We start from the raw sequence: 18,931 nt of genomic DNA, 5'->3' as shown, positions 1-18,931 counted from the left end.
AAAAAAAAACAAAAACAAATAAAGATAATATTGAGACATAAAATTTTATACAGTAGTCTCCCCTATCCATGGTTTTGCTTACTATATAGTTTCAGTTACCTGCAGTCAACCATCAGAAAATATTAAATGGAAAGTTCCAAAAATAAAGAATTCGTAATTTTTAAATGGTGTGCCGATCTGAGTAGTGTGATGAAATTGTATGCTGTCCTGCTTCATCTGGCCTGGGACAGAATCATCCATTTGTCCCCCACATCCACGCTATATATGCTACCCACCTTTTAATCACCTGGTAGCCATTTCACTTATCACATTGACTGTCACGGTATCAGAGAGCTTGTGTTCAAATAACCCTTATTTTACTTAATAATCACCCCAAAGCACAAGAGTAATGGTTTGACAATTTGCATGTGCCAAAGGGAAACCATGAAGTATGTATGTACTGTGTGTATACACAAAAAACTGTGTGTATACATATATCTATATATATAGTTCAGTACTATTTGTGTTTTAAGGCATCCACTGTGCATCTTGGAATGTATTCCTGACAGATAAGGTGGGGGGGTGGGGGGAGGAGGGTGCTACTGTATTATGTACAAGAAAATGATTTTTATATATTTTTATTTATATTTTTATTGATTTCAGAGAGGAAGGGAGAGGGAGAGAGATAGAAACATCAATGATGAAAGAGTATCATTGATCAGCTGCCTCCTGCACACCCCCTGCTGGGGATCGAGCCGTCAGTCAACCCGGGCATGTGCCCTTGACTGGAATTGAACCAGGACCCTTCAGTCCTCAGGCTGATGCTCTATCCACTGAGTCAAGTCAGTCAGGGATGATTTATATATTTTAGGTAAAATTCAGATCATACCTTTTGTAACGTGATCTTAAAATATTTAACAGTATGTAAGAATGTCCTTCCAGGTCAATAAATATATATCTATGCCATAATTTACATTTTTATTTACTTATTAATTTTCAGTATTATAAAAAATAATTCACATATGTGCTCTCACTTTTAATATGTACTGTGTTAAATTTGTATAAATAAACCCTTATTTATTTAACCAGTGCCCCATTATTCACTTTAGGATGTTTTTCTTGCTATGTATACACTTGCTGACTATTTCCTTAGTATATAATGTAGTTTCTGTTCGGGATATAGTACATATTATTAAATTGTGTCAATGAAAATAATTTCTTGAGCATGCAGGATTTCTTATTTTCTTAATTTTTAAATTATTTTTAGGTTTATGATTTAGTGTATCTTATGCTTATGTGATTCATTTGCACAGCAAATAATTAACAAATGACTATTTTGTACCAAGTCCACTGAATATTACAACAGTAATGATGGCTCTTACTAAGATCTTATTAGATTTCAGGTACAGTGTTAAATGCTATATATTCACTTTGTTAGTTAATCTTTATAGAAATCTTATGAATTTGGACTATAATTATGTTATTGTTCCAATTTTATACATAAACAAAATTGAGATATGGTAAATGACTTGCTTAAGTTCATATAACTAATAAATGCCAGCATTTGAATAGAAGAGTGTCTGAGGTACAGCATTAAGATAATCTAAGGCATAATATCTGCCCTAAACCAATGGATAGATGATTAAGGGCATCAGCTGTATAAAAAAAATAATCACAATGAAATGTGATATGGATACAGTTTATGTGTAATTCAGGAAAGGAAATGCTTATATTGTTAAATTTATAATTTAAAGGTTCATAGTTGTATTTTAAAAAAAAATCCTCACCTCAGGATATGCTTTTATTGATTTTTTTTTAATTTATATTTTTTATTTCAGAGAGGAAAGGGGAGAGAGATAGAAACATCAGTGCTGAGAGAGAATCATGGATTGGCTGCCTCTTGCATGCCCCCCACTAGGGATCGAGCCTGCAACCCGGACATTGTCCCTTGACCCGAATCGAACCTGGGACCCTCCAGTCCGCAGGCCGACACTCCATCCCCTGAGCCACATCGGTTAGGGCTTTATTGATTAAAAAAAATAAATTTTTTTATTGGTTTCAGAAAGGAAGGAAGAGGGAGAGAGAGATAGAAACATCAATGATGAGAGAGAATCATTGATTGGCTGCCTCCTGCACACCCCCTACTGGGGAATCAAGCCCACAACTCAGGCATGTGCCCTGATTAGGAATCTAAGCGTGACCTCCTGGTTCATGAGTAGACGCTCAACTAGCTGAGCCACCTGGGCAGGGGAGGTTCAGAGTTTTCAATATTTTTGTATTACATTAGATCATCAAATACCACCCTAATTAATTAGATGAATGTTTTATTCTTCATTTAAGAATCATATTTTAGCAATATTAAAAACATTGTATAAAGATGCAGATTTTAATAATGGTGTACACTTAATAACTTATACAATTGAGTGAAATATATTTTAAGATCAGCTTTGTGAATTAATATAACATAAACTTTGAAATTTTACCTGAAATTTATCATTGGACTTACGATAATTTTAATATTTATGTTTGTTTGGTAGGTTCAAGTTGTTCCAGTAGTAGACAGAATTTGACATTATCTTTAAGTTCTGTCAAAGACAAAGGATCTCAGTCTTGTAACTATGCTAATGGAGGACTTTTCAGTAAATACTCAGGTTCTGCACAGAGTTTGGCCTCTGTAAGTAAAGAAGAAAATTAATTATTCTTTTAAGATTATCTATTGGTTTAAATGTTATACAATTACAGTAGTTCTTAATATGGAAAGAACCTTAAAAAATCTGATTGAGCCTGTTTTCTTCAGGCAAATGAAATTATCCTTTTGCTAAATATTTAGCCAGTTTGCTTTCAGGTTTTTTGAGTAAGTGATGTGGTCCCATGGGGTCCTATAAAAATGGTGGTGATATGGAAATGTTGCTTCAAAGCTACATGTTCTGCAAAAAGCTGGAAGATGCATCCAGATTTTGTACTAGGTCACAAAACTCACTTGATAAGCCTGCTTAGGTAAAAATGTTTGATTTGCTGTAGCCAAGTATGGAGTTCCTCACCTCTGTCTTCCGAGTATTATTATAGAAGGAGAGGCCCAGTGCATGAAATTCGTGCATTGGGGGGTGTCCCTCAGCCTGACCTGTGCCCTCTTGCAGTCCAGGAGCCTTCAGGGGATGTCTGACTGACAGCTTAGGCCTGCTCCCCAAAGGCAGCAGGCCTAAGCTGGGAGTCAGGCATCTTTAGTGCTGCCGCAGAGGTGGGAGAGGCTGCCGCCACACCGCTGCACTCGCCAGCTGTGAGCCCTGTGGAAGCACACTGACCACCAGGGGTCAGCTCCTGCGTTGAGTGTCTGCCCCCTGGTGGTCAATACACATCATAGTGACTGGTCATTTTGTTTGGTCGATTTGCATATTAACCTATTATTATATAGGATTGATTGATGAGTGAGGAATGAAGTTACTGTTTGTTTAACTCTAATATAGTTTAAAATTATTTTAAAAAATAGGTAGTATATGCATTTGTTAAATACAGAAGCAAGAAATGTACAGTGAAAGATGTGTTCCTGATCCTCAATTCCCCCCCTTGAGACAAACTGACATTTTCTTATGTATAATCTTTCAGGGAATGCATGCCTCTACCATCATATATATTCATTTATTTTTTATTTTTTGTATTGATTTCAGAGAGAGGAAGGGGGAGAGAGAGAGAGAGAGAGAGAGAGAGAGAGAGAGAGAGAGAGAGAAACAAACAAACATCGATTGGCTGTCTCTTGCATGCTCCTTACTGGGGATAGAGCCCTCAATTCTGGCATGTGCCCTGATGGGGAATCAAACCTGTGACACCTCCTGTTGCATAGAATGACGCTCAACCAACTGAGCCACACCAGCTGGGCTTATGTGTATTCATTTAAAAAAATAACTTACAGTACACCATATTTTGTTCTGTATCTTCTATATTTTGTTAGAATATATAGCTGCCCCATTCTTTTTTTCCCCAAGGTATTTTATTTTATTATTATTATTTTTTAAAAATATATTTTTATTGATTTCAGAGAGGAAGGGAGAGGTAGAGAGAGATAGAAACATCAATGATCGGCTGCCTCCTGCACGCCCCCCACTGGGGATCAAGCCCGCAACCTGGGCATATGTCCTGACTGGGAATCGAACCAGTGACCTCTCGGTTCCTGGGTCGACGCTCAACCGCTGAGCTACACCCGGCTGGGTTGTATTTTATTTTTTTTTATTATTTTTTTTTATTTCAAGAAAAACGATTTTAAATATAATAATGTTACATGCACTAAACATTAATATCTCAAGAGAAATGATTTTAAATATGATAATGTTATGTGCAGTAAACACCAATTATTCAAGAAAAATGACCTTACATATAATATTACATGCAATAAAAAATATTTCAAGGATAAAAGGATTTTAAGTATAATAATATTACCAAACTGTACTAACATAGTATGATATCACAAAAGTTGTAGAAAATATTAAATATCTGCAAATAACAGGATTACTTTTATTATATTGTAGAATATTTTCCCCCCTCTGGCTCTATTTTTGTTCATCAGTTTATATTGTTCATTATTTTCCACAAATGAGTGAGATCATATGATATTTATCTTTCTCTGACTTGCTTCTTTCACTTAGCATCATGCTTTTAAAGTCTATTTTGTTGGATATGAGTATTGCTACTCCAGCTTTTTTTTCTTTTCCATTTTCATGGAAATTTTTTTTCCATCCCTTCACTTTCATCCTGTGTGTGTCTTTTGTTTTGAGGTGGATCTCTTGTAGACAGCATATAGTTGGGTCATGTTTTTGTATCCATTCAGCTACCCTACACCTTTTGGTTGGAGCACTTCATCCATTTACACTTAGGGTTATTATTGAGAGGTACTTATTTATAGCCATTTTAATTCTGTATGGCTAGGTTTCTCTCTCTGTTTCTTCTTCTCAGCAATCCCTTACATCAATCCCTTTAGGTTTTCTTATAATGCTGGCTTAGTGGTGATGAACTCCTTTAGCCTTTTTTTTTTTTGTATGGGAAGCTCTTTATTTGACCATCTGTTTTGAATGATAGCCTTGCTGGATAGAGTAATCTTGGTCTCAGATCCTTGCTTTCTATATTCCTTGAGTAATTCATGGCATTCCCTTCTGGCCTGTAGAGTTTCTGATGAGAAGTCAGGTGTCAGCCTTATGGGAGCTCCTTTGTAGGTAACAGTTTTCTTTTCTCTTACTGCCTTTAAGATTCTCTCTTTGTCTTGAATTTTTGGCATTTTAATTATGATGTGTCTGAGCATGGGTCTGTTTGGGTTCTTCTAGTTTGGGGTTTTCTCTGCCTCCTGAACTTGTTACTTTTTCCTTTACCAGGTTAGGGAAGTTTTCTACCATTATTTCTTCAAACACCTTCTCTATTCCTTTCTCCCTTTCTGCCTCTTCTGCATACCTACTATTTTAATATTGTTATGTTTCACATTGTCCCACAGCTCCCTTAAGCTGTCCTCTTGTTTTTTAATTGTTTTTCTTTTTGGTTCTCTAATTGAGTGTTATTTTCAACTCTGTCTTCTAATTCACTGATTCGGTCCTCAGCTTCCCCTAATCTGCTGTGTATTCCTTCCAATGTGTTCTTTATTTGTGTTATGTCATTCTTTATCTCAGACTGTTCTTTTTTCAGAGTTACTATATTCTTTTTCATACTGTTGAGCATTTTAAACATCATTACTATGAACTCTGTTTCAGATAAATTTCTTATCTTTGCTTCATTTGTCTCTTCTTCTGGAGAATTCCCTAGTTCTTTCATTTGGAGATTGTTTCTTTCTTTCCTCATTTTGGTTGTCTGTTTGGGTTTGTGACTATATTTTAGGTAGATCTTCTTCACCTCTCAATCTCTGGTGCAGGACAGTGTTAAAGGCTGTTTCTAATTGGATCAGGCAAAGACTCAAAGCCTCCAGAGACCACCTCTGTCTACAGACTAATAGGATTCCCACTTGAATTGCTCCCAGGCAATCATCCTCAAGTGTGGCGAGAGTTTTTTCAACAGGGTGGGGCAGTTGCTTCTGCCTGGAGGCTAATTGTTACTTTAAATCTCTTAAGTGGCCTCAGGGCAAGGTATTTTCCAATAGGGTGTGTAGACTGTCTTCCCCCCAGGCAAGGCAAATGTCTATGTGGGAAAGATGTTCTCCGTTGTGTGAGGGAATGACTCAGCCCAGGAAACTTGGGTGTCTACCTTCTGAGCTCTATCCCTGAGTCCCCAATCCTGGCTTCTGCTTTTTCAGCTCCAGTCCACTTCACCCTCTCTCTGCCGGAGCACAAGGTGGGTGGCTCCAAAGGGAATTTTTGTGCATTGCCCCTTTAAGAGGGTGCCTGAACTTTCAGCTGCCACTCCCTGGCAGACAGCACCCCACTGCTTTTCACAGCTAGATGTTATGTGGGTACCCTCCTCAGTTTGGTGCTCTGTGCTGGGGAGTCCAGCTTTGGGGTTAGATCCCAGAGTTCTCAGTGTCACCCTCCCACAACTGAGATATTTCTCCGGGAATTCAGTTGCCTTCTGTGGGTGCTCAGCCAGCCCTTTGCGCCTCCACCCCTCCTACCAGTCTATATGCAGTCTCCACCTTCGATCCTTGGGTGTCAGGATTCTCTCCTGTGAGTTTTCCATTGATTATTCAGGAAGCCTTTCCGTATTTCAGTTGTAATTCTAGCCTGTTCCTGGGAGCATGTCTGTGCAGCCATTTTTAATCCATTTTATTTTATCTGCTCTATTCTTAAATGCCTAAAAATATAACAAATTTTTAAAGGCTATTCTATGGCAGGAACAACTAGATCAAAGGCCTGCAAACTTCCAGTTCCTCTGTGAAATTGAGCAGGATAATGAAGTACATATATGGCCATGCTATAATTTGGACTTTTGTGTCAGAGAAGTGCCTCTGTTTTGAATTTTCTCTACTGGAAGTTGAATCTGTCCTTAACAAGGCGGTAGAAAAAGAGAATCTCATGATAATACTGTGAATAACAAGACTTTAGAATCACTTTACTATACTTGCCTCAGTGACCTAGGGAGGCCCCTACCAGGTCTGTGAACCCGGATTTCTGCCCTTTAAAGAATGCCTAAATCAGGGTCATGACAATGGGAGTGGGATGGAGGGGACAGGGCCTACAAAAGAGGTGGGGGGAGAGGTTAAAGATGACTTTTTGTTTTCTATTTGAGAAATTATGGGGATAGAAGTTAGTACTACTAGTAAATTTAGGAGGAAGAAGAGTTTTTGTTGTACTTTTTTGATATAATGTTTGAGATGCCAGCAGAAGAGGCAGGTAGAGTCACCAGATAGGCAGATGGAAATGTGGGTTTAGATTTCTCTAAAGAGGACAGATTTGGAGTTATAGATTTGGAAGTTACCTGCACAGAGGTGACTGAAATGATTGGCTCAGTGAACCTTGTTAGAGAAGGGAAGCGGGTAGAGGCTTTTTAATTGTAGTTATCAATTAGAGAATGAGCATTGTGATAAATTTTAAATGGAAAATAAGCTATTGTAAAAAAATTATATAAACAGAACCACTTTAAAATGGAGTCAGAATTGCTAACCCAGAGAAACTGCCTTGCAAGTCTTATTGTACCTCAAATCTTTGGAATGTAAAACCAGGGTAAAATAACTTTTTTACTAGGCCTAAAGCAGCATTATACCCCAAATAACTGCAAAGATAACCAGAAATCAGAAATACTATGACTGCCGGATCGAAAATGAAAAACATGGTTTAGAATTAGCATCACTATTTTAGTTTATCTGCACTTACAGAAATGCCTTCCTTCATTGAGTAGTTGGCCCCCTTTTCTTCCTCATAGATACCCCTTGCCTTTCTTTCCTACTCAGAACACTTATAGGACTTCTGCCTGAATCAGTGCTGCCTGAGTAGCTATTCTTATGGATCTCTAATAAATGCTTGTTGCCTCTCACTTTACCCTTTTATTTTTGGGTTAACACTAGTTACCTCAAATCAAAGTAGGTGTTGATAAAATTTATAAGTAAATACTTAATAAGCCAATGAACTATAAAAAACTGCTTGATTTTTGATGAAAATAACTTATTTATGTTTAAAATATTGTTCTACTTGTGTGTTTTTGAACAAATAAAATTTTTAGGGTCTTAGAATTTTTAGGGTCTTAATTACTCCGAAATTTGATTAAATATAGTCAGATTTATTTCTTCAAGTAGAAATATTATGGATTGTTTTGCTAGAAATAGGATTTATATAAATAATTTATAAATATAAAAAGTTACAAAATACTATGAAAAAAGAGATTTTGAAGTAACTTTTGTCCATCTTAATTTTAGGTCCAGAGTGTCAATTCTTGTCATAGCTGTGCTTGTGGCAATTCTAATTCCTGGGACAAAACAGATGAAGATGACATTAAACTTGTTAACATTCCTGTGACTACTCCTGAGAACTTATACTTGATGGGTAGGAATAACATAATAAAGTTTTAAGATATACTTATTTAATATGAAACTAAAGAACTTCGTTCTAAGGGAAGCAACTATAATTTTAAAATGTTCTTATATCTACTGAATCTAGTGTATATAACACAATCTATTTTATTAGTTTCCTGAGGGTGCTGTAACAAATTACCAGTTGGTGGCTTATAACAGCAGAAATTTATTATTTCAGAGTCCTTGAGGTGAGAAGTCTGAAATCTTTATCATTGGGTTGAAATCAAGGTGTCATTAGGGCCATGCTCCCTCTGGAGTCTTAGGAGAGAATCTGTTTCTTGTCTCTTCTAGTATCTCAGTGGTTCTCAACCTTCCTAATGCCGCGACCCTTTAATACAGTTCCTCATGTTGTGGTGACCCCCAACCATAAAATTATTTTCGTTGCTACTTCATAACTGTAATTTTGCTACTGTTATGAATCGTAATGTAAATATCTGATATGCAGGATGTATTTTCAGGGGTCTCGACCCACAGGTTGAGAACTGCTCTTAGTGGTTTCTGGCTTGTGGCCTCCTGATTTAAGTTCCTGCCTTTCTCTTCATTTACCTTTCTACCTAACTATTATTGGTTTTCTTCTTCTATCCAGAGAAGATTTTAAATAGAAAGAGGCCTGTGTTTTACATCTCTTGGCTTGATCACTAGCATGTCTAGAAAGTCTCACTGGATCTCAGAAAGAAAACCAGAGAATGCTTTTCACTGTTTTTCTCTACTCTATTTCAGGCTATATTCCTTTTAACGAAAGGAAACTCATATTAATTAATAATAAAAAAAGCCCCCAAACCCTTGATGTAGCTCCCAGGCAATGAGCAGTAAAGGGGATGATGACTTGTTAGGACTGTGTGCCTCTGAGTGCACTCTGATCATCTCCAGTAGTATCACAGTAGGTACTCCTGCCTGTGTGGAAAGGTGTAAGAGTAGTTCTTTTGCCACCTTTTCCAAAGGTCTTCAGAGCATTAAGCTCACTATGCTTCTAGATAACTCTATGTCTAGTAAAACTACCTCACAGCTTCTCTTGGAATATTGAAAAGAAATAGAGCAAAACTTGAGAAGCGGGTAGGAGTCTGAATATCATAGAATCAGGATTGGTAAGAGCCCTATGGGTCACCTGATAGCTTCTTATCAAATAGTTTCTTTTACTTATTTATCAGTTTTCATTTTAACTTAGGGGTATTTCGAAAGATAGTTGTGTGACTATAAAAATTTGCCATTATTGTTGGACTTTTGATGAATTCAAGATATTGTTCTAGAAAAATCCTAAGCACCATATACATTTGAGTTACATTTGTAAATGTCATTTCTCTCTTATTTTTGGTTGACTGGAACTACTGGAATACATTGGGAAATTAAGATTATACTATGAAATGATGTGAGCATAAAATTATTCTTTAGTGCCGAAATTACTGTCAGATTGTTTGCCATTGATGATAACAATGTGAAAAACACTTGAGACCCCAGATGATTTATTTTGGCATTGGTTTTGCTTACTTACAATTGTTCTGTTCTTAATTTTTAGGTATGGAATTGTTTGAAGAGGCATTGCGTCGATGGGAACAAGCTCTAACCTTTCGAAATAGACAGGCTGAAGATGAAGCCTGTAGCTCCATTAAATTGGGTGCAGGAGATGCCATTGCTGAAGAAAGTGTAGATGTAAGTTAAGGGTGATTTATCTGAGAGTGGTCTTCATAGTATTGGAGGAATCAAACTATTTTTATTGTTGATTCAGTGCACTTGCTTTCTATGGCATTTAATAATAGAACTGCTTATTTTCTCCCCTAGGATTATTTGGGACTATTTCTGATTGGGCTTTTTCTGTTCAGTTACTTGTTACATTCCAAATTTGCAAATTATCATCAAGTTTCCTGATTTTCTAAGAATGTATAGAATTAAAGCAGATATGATTTCTAAAGGAATTTGTAAATGTCTGTTTTGTGCTTTGGATTTAATTAAGTTCCCTTATATTCATAGAACTCACATTGAGTTAGAGCTGGACTGGTACTTACTGATCATCTAGGCTAGTGATTCTCAAATTTGGGCATGCATCAGAATCATCTGAAAGGCTTGTGAAAACACAGATTTGAGAACCCCACCCCTAGGGTTAAAAAAAAATTTTTTTTAATGTTTTTTTTATTAATTACAGAGTGAGGAAGGGAGAGGGATAGAAACATCAGTGATGAGAGAGAATCATTGATCAGTTGCCTCCTGCATACCCCCTATTGGGGATTGAATCCATAACCCAGGGATGTGCCCTGACTGGAGTTGAACTGTGACTTCCTGGTTCATGGGTCAGTGCTCAACCACAGAGCCACACCAGCCAGGCCTAGGGTTTTAATTCAGTGGGGCTGAGGTAGGTCCTGAGAATTTGCATTTCTAACAAGCTCCCAGATAATGTTGATGCTGCTGGTCCAGGGACCTTACTTTGAGAATCGCTGATTTAATCCAACACAATTTCACAAAGACACCGAATCTCTGAGAACTGAGATGATTTAGCCAGAGGCACAGCTAGAACCCAGGCCTCCTGACTTCTGTCACAGTATTCTCACCACCCAACAGTAGTTTTTTATATCCCACACTTCCGTGCCTTTCATTTAAAAGTGGAAAATGTTTCTGAGTTCAACATTAAAATATAATTTCGCTGTGTTCCTTTTTCTCTGTTTCTAGGATATTATTAGCACTGAATTTATCCATAAGCTTGAATCTCTGCTGCAAAGAGCATATCGTCTCCAAGAGGAGTTTGAAGCTACGCTGGGGGCATCTGATCCTAATTCTCTTGCTAACGATTTTGGTAAGATGGATATATTACATGGTTTTTATTAAATATGTGGTTTTATTTTTTATATTCTTGTAATCATTTAACTATATTACTATGGTTACTTATTTTTTATGAAATAGCAAAGAGCAAAAATGTCCTATCATATTTATTGTTTTTTCTTTCAGTTTTATTTTTCAAGTAAACTTAATGGCTTTAAGATACAAAGTCAAGTCTTAGCTGGTGTGGCTCAGTTGGTGGGAGTGTTGTTCCATGCACTGGAAGGTCTCGGGATCAATTCCCAGTCAGGGCACATACGCAGGTTGTGGGTTCAATTCCTGGTCAGGTTGTGTATGGGAGGCAACAGATCGATGTTTTTCTTGCTCTCTCCCTCTCCCCCTTCCTTCCTCTCTAAAATCAATTTTTTAAAAAAAGGTATAAATTTAAGCACTTGTAGTAGGAAGGATTGTGACATTATTTTAAAATTATCTGGTATATTCTAAGTGAAAGAATCCCAGTTAAAGTGCTAGAGAGAGGGATAAAATAAACAATAATATAAAAGTGGGACATTAAGACACACCAGAAATGTGCAGGTCAATCATTGCACACATTTAAAATATTTTAAGTAATTGTATTTCTTGGACTCCGTTTTAATTGCAGGCTAGATTTTGATGTAAGTAATCAATACATATATTATTATATACCATTGCCTTTGTTTCCTATTTTAAAGAGAAAAGAACGTTGAAGAGACTTCTTTTTGTGTTTTTTTAAGAGACTTAAGTCTTCCAAAGAAAGAATTATTCAAATTGCTTCCTGAATTTCTGTAAATGCTCCAAAAAATGAAATAAGACAAAATTATCTCTTTTTGTTAAAAATAATTTGAGTCTTTTTATTGAGGAGGATTGTTGCATTCTAGTAAAAAACAAAACAAAAAACCAGTTAAGGAATGTTAAGTTTTTCAACATTTATTTCTGAAGGTGAAGTACTGAAAGTGGCTGCATTTTGAATTGTTTACGTGTCTGTGCATTTTGAATTTAGGTAAGAGATTTCATTTGTATAGGCATAGGGGAATGGGCAGAGTTTCATCCCTCCAGACACCTGGATGTGTTCACCAACCTGGAAGCTCTCTGAGCTCTGTAGTGAGCATTCTGGAGGCTTCACTGTGTAGGCTCCATTGAGTAAATCATTGACAATTGGTGATTAATGTCCTCTCCAGCCCTGCTCCCCTCGGGTCAGGGTTGGATCTTAAAGTTCCAAGCTTCTAATCACAGGTTGGTTTCCTTGGATCCAACCCCCTTTCTCTAAGAGTCACCTAATTAGCATAAATTCTCCTATGGGTTGAAAAGGGCTTATCCTATCTAATAAAAGAGAAACATGGTAATTAGCGTATGTCCGCTACCCTTCCCATTGGCTAATCAGCAAGATATGCAAATTAACTGCCAGCCAAGATGGCGGCCGGCAGCCAGGCAGCTTGAAGCTAACATGAGGCTTGCTTGCTTCAGTGACAGAGGAATCCAACATTCCCCGCCTGCCTTACCGGCCTATGAGCTTGCAGTTTGAAACATTGTTACAAATATAGAAGGTAAATAAAACCCCAGAAACCTGCTTTCAGCGAGCCCGGGATCTCAGAGCTGGAGTTGATACAGTGTTTCAATTATAGAACCCAAACAAACCAGATACCTGCTTTCAGCAGCAGAGGCCTCAGAGCTGGAGCCAGAGCTAAAGCTGGCCCAGAATAAAAAAAAAAAGAAAAAAAGGAGCAGTTGGGAGCTTCAGTCACCCGCCAGCCTGAAAACAGCCCTCAGTCCCTCACCCAGACTGGCCAGGCACCCCAGTGGGGACCCCCACCCTGAAGGGTGTGTGACCAGCTGCAAACAGCCATCATCCCCTCACCCAGGCTGGCCAGGCACCCCAGTGGGGACCCCCACCCTGAAGGGTGTGACCAGCTACAAACAGCCATCAGCCCCTCACCCAGGCTGGCCAGGCATCCCAGTGGGGTCCCCCACCCTGATCCAGGACACCCTTCAGGGCAAACCAGCTGGCCCCCACCCATGCACCAGGCCCCTATCCTGTATAGTAAAAGGGTAACATGCCTCCCAGCACCGGGATCAGTGTGACAGGGGGCAGTGCCCAAACCCCCTGATTGCCCTGCGGCTCTGTGTGTGACAGGGGACCACAACCTCCCTATCCACCCTGCTCTGTTCGTGACAGGGGAAGGCGCCCCAATCCCCTGATCGGCCCTGCTCTGTGCCTGATAGGGGGGAGCTCCCCAACCCCCTGATCGCCCTGCAGCTCTGTGTGTGACAAGGTGTGGTGCCCCAACCCCCCCCCCCCCGCCCCCACGGGCCCTGCTCTGTGTGTGATGGGGTAGAGCCATAACCTCCCCATCGGCCCTGCCCTGAGTGTGAGAGTGGCGGCGCCCCAACCCCCTGATCGACCCTGCTCTGTGTGTGATGGGGTAGAGCCATAACCTCCCCATCGGCCCTGCCCTGAGTGTGACAGTGGCGGCACCCCAACCCCCTGATCGGCCCTGCTCTGTGCATGACAGGGTACAGAGCCCCAACCCCCCTGATGGGCCCTGCTCTGTGCGTGACAGGGGGCAGCGCCCCAACCCCCTGTTTGGCCCTGCTCTGTGCGTGACAGGGTACGGAGCCCCAACCCCCCTGATGGGCCCTGCTCTGAGCGTGATGGGGGCAGCGCCCCAACCCCCTGATTGGCCCTGCTCTGTGCGTGACAGGGGGTGGCGCCGCAACCTCCCCATCGACCCTTCCTTGAGTGTGACAGGGGGCGGTGCCCCAACCCCCCAATAGGCCCTACCCTGAGCGTGACTGAGGGTGGCATCACAACCTCCCGATCCGCCTTGCTCTGTGCATGACAGGGGGCGGCGCCCCAGCTCCCCAATTGGCCCTGCTCTGAGCCCGACCATAGGCTGCATCTATTGATTGGGCCTGCCCTCTGCCACCCGGGAGCAGGCCTAAGCCAGCAGGTCGTTATCTCCTGAGGGGTCCCAGACTGCGAGAGGGCACAGGCCGGGCTGAGGGACCAATCCTCCCCCCCGAGTGCACAAATTTTTTTGCACTGGGCCTCTAGTTATAAATAATAAAAGATGCTCCTGTAACCCTCATCACTCAGGAAATTCCAAGGATTTTAGGAGCTCGGTGTCAGGAACTTGATAAATATATATTACGTATTATATCACAACATCACATTGCAAATGGATGGGGTCAGAGTTAGAGATCTGAGGCATGACCTTTTCAAGTTACCTTAGGTCCCAAGAATCATTATTAATAAAATATTTTCAAAAATTTTTTATTACAGTTGAAAACAATATTATATTAGCTATACCAAGAATTATTAAGACACTTTGTTGTTCATGCAGGTAAAAATTCAACTGATTCTACTTTCACATTTATTTTATCTTGATTGTAAAGATATCTTAGGATACTTTATGATATACTAAAATATATGTGTATTTATCTACTTAGCTAGTAATTTAGTAAAATGTAAAAAATTTTTTGAAAAAGTTTAATATAAGTTGACATTTTATTTGAAAATATTGCCAGTGCTGAGCTTTTCTGCAGGTAAGATATTTGCCCTAAGTATTCATAGCTGGTTTTATACTCCCTTACAAATCATCTTAGTTTTGGAAGGCACACGGGTCAGGTTTTATTGACAAAGTTAGAGCCTCAGCAAAACTTATTTCACGAATTTGGAATTCAAAATATAAACAGTATAGCCTGGCTGGTGTTGCTCAGTGGTTGAGCATCAACCTAGGAACCAGGAGGTCATGGTTCATCTCCTGGTCTGGGCGTATGCCTGATTTTGGGCTTGATGCCCAGTGTAGGGTGTGCAGGAGGCAGTCAATCGATGATTCTCTCATCATTGATGTTTCTGTCTCTGTCTCCCTCTCATTTCCTCTCTAAAATCAATAAAAATATATTTTAGCCCTAGCCAGTTTGGTTCAGTGGATAGTGTTGGCCTGTGGCCTATGGTGGGCACTGACCACCAGGGGGCAGACACTCAATGCAGGAACTGCCCTTAGCCCGCAGGCCCCAGGCCGGCCAAGACAGGTGCGAGCAGCCTCCCCCCCCCCCCCCCACCAATTGCCCGCCAGTCACCCTGCAGAGGAAGGTAATCAGCAGGAGTGGCAGAGGGTGGGGCCAGTGAGTGGGCAGCTCCAGGCCGGCCAAGGTGGGTGCCAGCAGGGCCCTCTGATGGATCCTCTGATTGCCCCGCAGATCAGCCCTGATTGCCAACAGGCCTAGGGACCCTACCCATGCATGAATTTCGTGCACCGGGCCTCTAGTATTCCAGTAAAGCTATTAAAAAACAAAACAAAACAAAAATAAAACAGTAATGTTTTCTACCAGAAAAAAAAAAAGCTGTTAAAAATAGAGTATGGCATTAATGGGTTTAGCTCAGTGGATATAGCGTCGGCCTGCAGACTGAAGGGTTCCGGGTTCGATTCCTGGTCAGTCAAGGCAAATGCCCAGGTTGCGGGCTCGAACCTCAGTAGGGTGCATGCAGGAGGCAGCTGATCAATGATTCTCTCTCATCATTGATGTTTGTATCTCTCTCTCCCTCTCCCTTCCTCTCTGAAATCAGTAAAGAAAAATACAGTATGATTCTGTTAAGATAATTTTTTTTATATATATATTTTATTGATTTTTTTACAGAGAGGAAGGGAGAGAGATAGAGAGTTAGAAACATCGATGAGAGAGAAACATCGATCAGCCACCTCCTGCACATCTCCTACTGGGGATGTGCCCGCAACCCAGGTACATGCCCTGACCGGAATCGAACCTGGGACCTTGCAGTCCGCAGGCTGACGCTCTATCCACTGAGCCAAACCGGTTTTGGCAAGCTAATTTTAAGTAAGCATATTTTTGTGAATTTGGAACAGTGCAAAATAGCACCTAATGCTAAAAATTTTAAACAATGCTTAATACCCAAAATTAAAAAAAAAAAAAGATCAAGAATCACTTTGTTTCAAAGCTGGTAGGCCTGGTGAATTAAAAACCATGTTTACTCCAGGTGGTACCACTTTAACTGGTAACTAGAAATACTGAGCATCCTTTGTCACTATCCTGTGAACCATTCTGTTGTGTACTAGTACGTGCATGGGAACTTCTGCACGTGGTCTTGGTGATTATTTTGCTATTATTTTTACTCCTAATGTTAAATTAAGAATCTCTGGCATCCTGGCTCCAAAATCACAACCGTTCTAATGCATTCCTAACCAAGCTATCATTTGTGTTAAAATAGGAAATATTTTTGATATTTTGGAAGTAAGTGATAGTGGTACAGAGCTGTACCTTACTACGAATACTTTATGTTTTTAAAGCGTTCTTAAAAACAGATTTTATTATAGTCATTTATTATGCTTTAAAGCTATCCTTGAAATAGAAATACAGTACAATACTTGTATGTATTGCAACCTGTCTTTACACTTATTTCCGAAGGAAAAAAGCTTTGAAATAAGCAGGGTTTGAATTGTATTGTAAGACATAAATCCCTTGCATAAAATGTAACCACCCTGTATTCACTAATGGATCTTTCACATGTTCTGTACTGGTATTTCCTTAACCATTCTGAATTAGTGAATAATCATTATTGGATATATTTCTATATTTGGTCTTACACACCAAAAGTTTACTCTTGGCTTAAACAATAGGTATTCTATTTATCTTATCATAAAGTGAAATGAAAATTTGAATTGTTTTTCTTTACTTATGAGACTTTAGTGTTAATGGGAGGTGTTGAAATCACTAGAGGGCAGCACATTTTATCTACATATTAGATGCCTGTGACTCATAACTGCCATTCTGTCTGCTCTAAGCCTTAGAAGTTAAATTTAGGTCACCACTCTTTTTCTGGCATGTTTTATATACACCTGCTACTGTAACTCAGAGTGAGACAGAGTGTGGAGGTTATGCACACAGACTTGACCTAGTGTTGGTGTGAATTTCCATTAGTGTGCAAGTTCTTCTAGCTAACAGCATCTAGCAGTGTTATGTTTATTTGTAGTTTCTGTTTTTCAGTGAATTGTTAAATTGCAGTTGTTAATTTACAATTTTGTTATTGTAGTTTTTGAAGGCTCAACCAAAAACTACAATATGATTTCAGTTATAAACAGTATGCTCAGTGGTTAAAGAATGTGTGGCATTAGAATTAAACAAATGGGTTGAAATTCTGCCTCTCTCACTCTTATTGGCTATGAAACCGAAGCAAGCCTTGATCTCTCTTAGACTTGGCTTCTTTTGCTATAAAATGCAGCAGTATATTTGGATCAACTTTATAGAATTATGAAGATTTAATGAAATAATTTGTGTCATATTTTAGTATTGGCACACAGTAAACACTTGTTCTCTATTTATATTGCAGTTATATTCTAGAATTTCTGTGAGGCCTGTTCTAAGATTATTTTTAAATTGCCTGATTATAAGTAGATGGATATCATATGTTCATAACTTATTTTACAGTGATATTGTTTAATTATATTCTCTAGACAACATTCATTTTTCTGGGAATTTATTGATTTTTCTCATATTATAGTAGTAACAAATTTCCATTTCCTGAAACAAGGTATTTAACCCATGTTTAAAATGATTTATTCAAGAAAGTAAATTGGATGCATGTTATAAATCCACTTTTTTTCTGTGTTAGAAAAGAAAACCATCATCTGAAGGACTGATACTTTGCAAAAGTATATATTCTATATGTAGCTAAGACTATTATCTTTCCTTAATTCCTGATCTTGCCATATGGAGAGGAGGGGAAAAAATGATAATGGGTATACTCCTTCTTGCCAGCACATCCAATTATTTAGCAAATTATGTTGATTCTGCCTCCATAATATAGCTCTCATTCATTCTCTTTCCTCTGCAGCCTCATTATGTTTTGCTTGGGTTGAATAATCTCCTAACTGGGTTCCTGCCTCCAGTCACTCCCCACTGGCACATCCGTATCTTGTTTTGGGGTTACCTTCTTGGTATAGAGTTCTCATCTTAGCACTACCAGGTTCTTAAACCACTTTTCTGACCTATTTGTTTTACTTTTTCCATATAACCCAGACATTTGAATAAGGTCTTTTCCAGAAGTAAAATTCTCTAAGATTTTAGTTACATAACCAACTTCAGGTTTTTAGTAAATTTTTCTTGTTTTTCTTTTTTACATTCTTTTGCTGTTTCATTGCATAATTCAACATGCTGTGAAACATTTTTTCTGATAGAACACAACTCTTTGAAGTTACTTCCTCTGTGTACCCTTTGATTTTCAAGCCAGAGGAAACCGCTCATACATTTCTCTGTTCCATAATAATGCTATTTTTTGGTCTTACAGGTACCATTTAAAGATTCATTAGTCTCTCTGCATTCTGAATAAATTGAGAATACAAAAAGACCCAGATTTTTATTATAAAATAGTATTAACTTCATTTTGAACCTTTTTTTTTTTTTTTTTTTTTTTTTTTGCTAATGGCTGTATTAGACAATGTGTTAAGGCTTCCTACACTTTCTCCCTTGCCCTAAAAGAAATTATTTAGAGAAGCGGAGAGAATGCGAAGCAAATTCTTAGTACACTTACCTGGCTAGCTCCATAAGGATTTCCTGCCTGCTTTGTAAGCCCTGCTAGCACTTGTCCAGCTCAGGAGAGGGAGACCCAGCACAACAGTGAGAGGTTTACAGACCTAGACCTTTTTCTAGAAGCCAAGAAAGAGAAACAGATGCCGTGTACAC

The 18,931-nt window shown here is 39.0% G+C and overlaps 1 protein-coding gene across 3 annotated transcripts in view; it reads left to right on the top strand.

Moving 5' to 3' along the window:
• MIGA1 (mitoguardin 1) overlaps nucleotides 1–18,931 on the top strand; it is a 76,270-nt gene that overhangs the window by 9,327 nt on the left and 48,012 nt on the right. For all 3 annotated transcript variants that reach the window (XM_081088440.1, XM_081088441.1, XM_081088439.1), the window contains 4 exons: nucleotides 2,517–2,653; nucleotides 8,294–8,420; nucleotides 9,963–10,096; nucleotides 11,108–11,231. In XM_081088440.1, the coding sequence (XP_080944566.1) occupies nucleotides 2,517–2,653; nucleotides 8,294–8,420; nucleotides 9,963–10,096; nucleotides 11,108–11,231 (522 nt within the window). The remainder of the gene's footprint in view (nucleotides 1–2,516; nucleotides 2,654–8,293; nucleotides 8,421–9,962; nucleotides 10,097–11,107; nucleotides 11,232–18,931) is intronic.

This window comes from Myotis nattereri, assembly GCF_964212035.1.
Source record: "Myotis nattereri genome assembly, chromosome: 3".
NCBI lineage: Eukaryota > Metazoa > Chordata > Mammalia > Chiroptera > Vespertilionidae > Myotis > Myotis nattereri.
The sequence above is the reverse complement of the archived record's forward strand: the minus strand, read 5'-3'. Positions and strand labels throughout refer to the sequence as shown.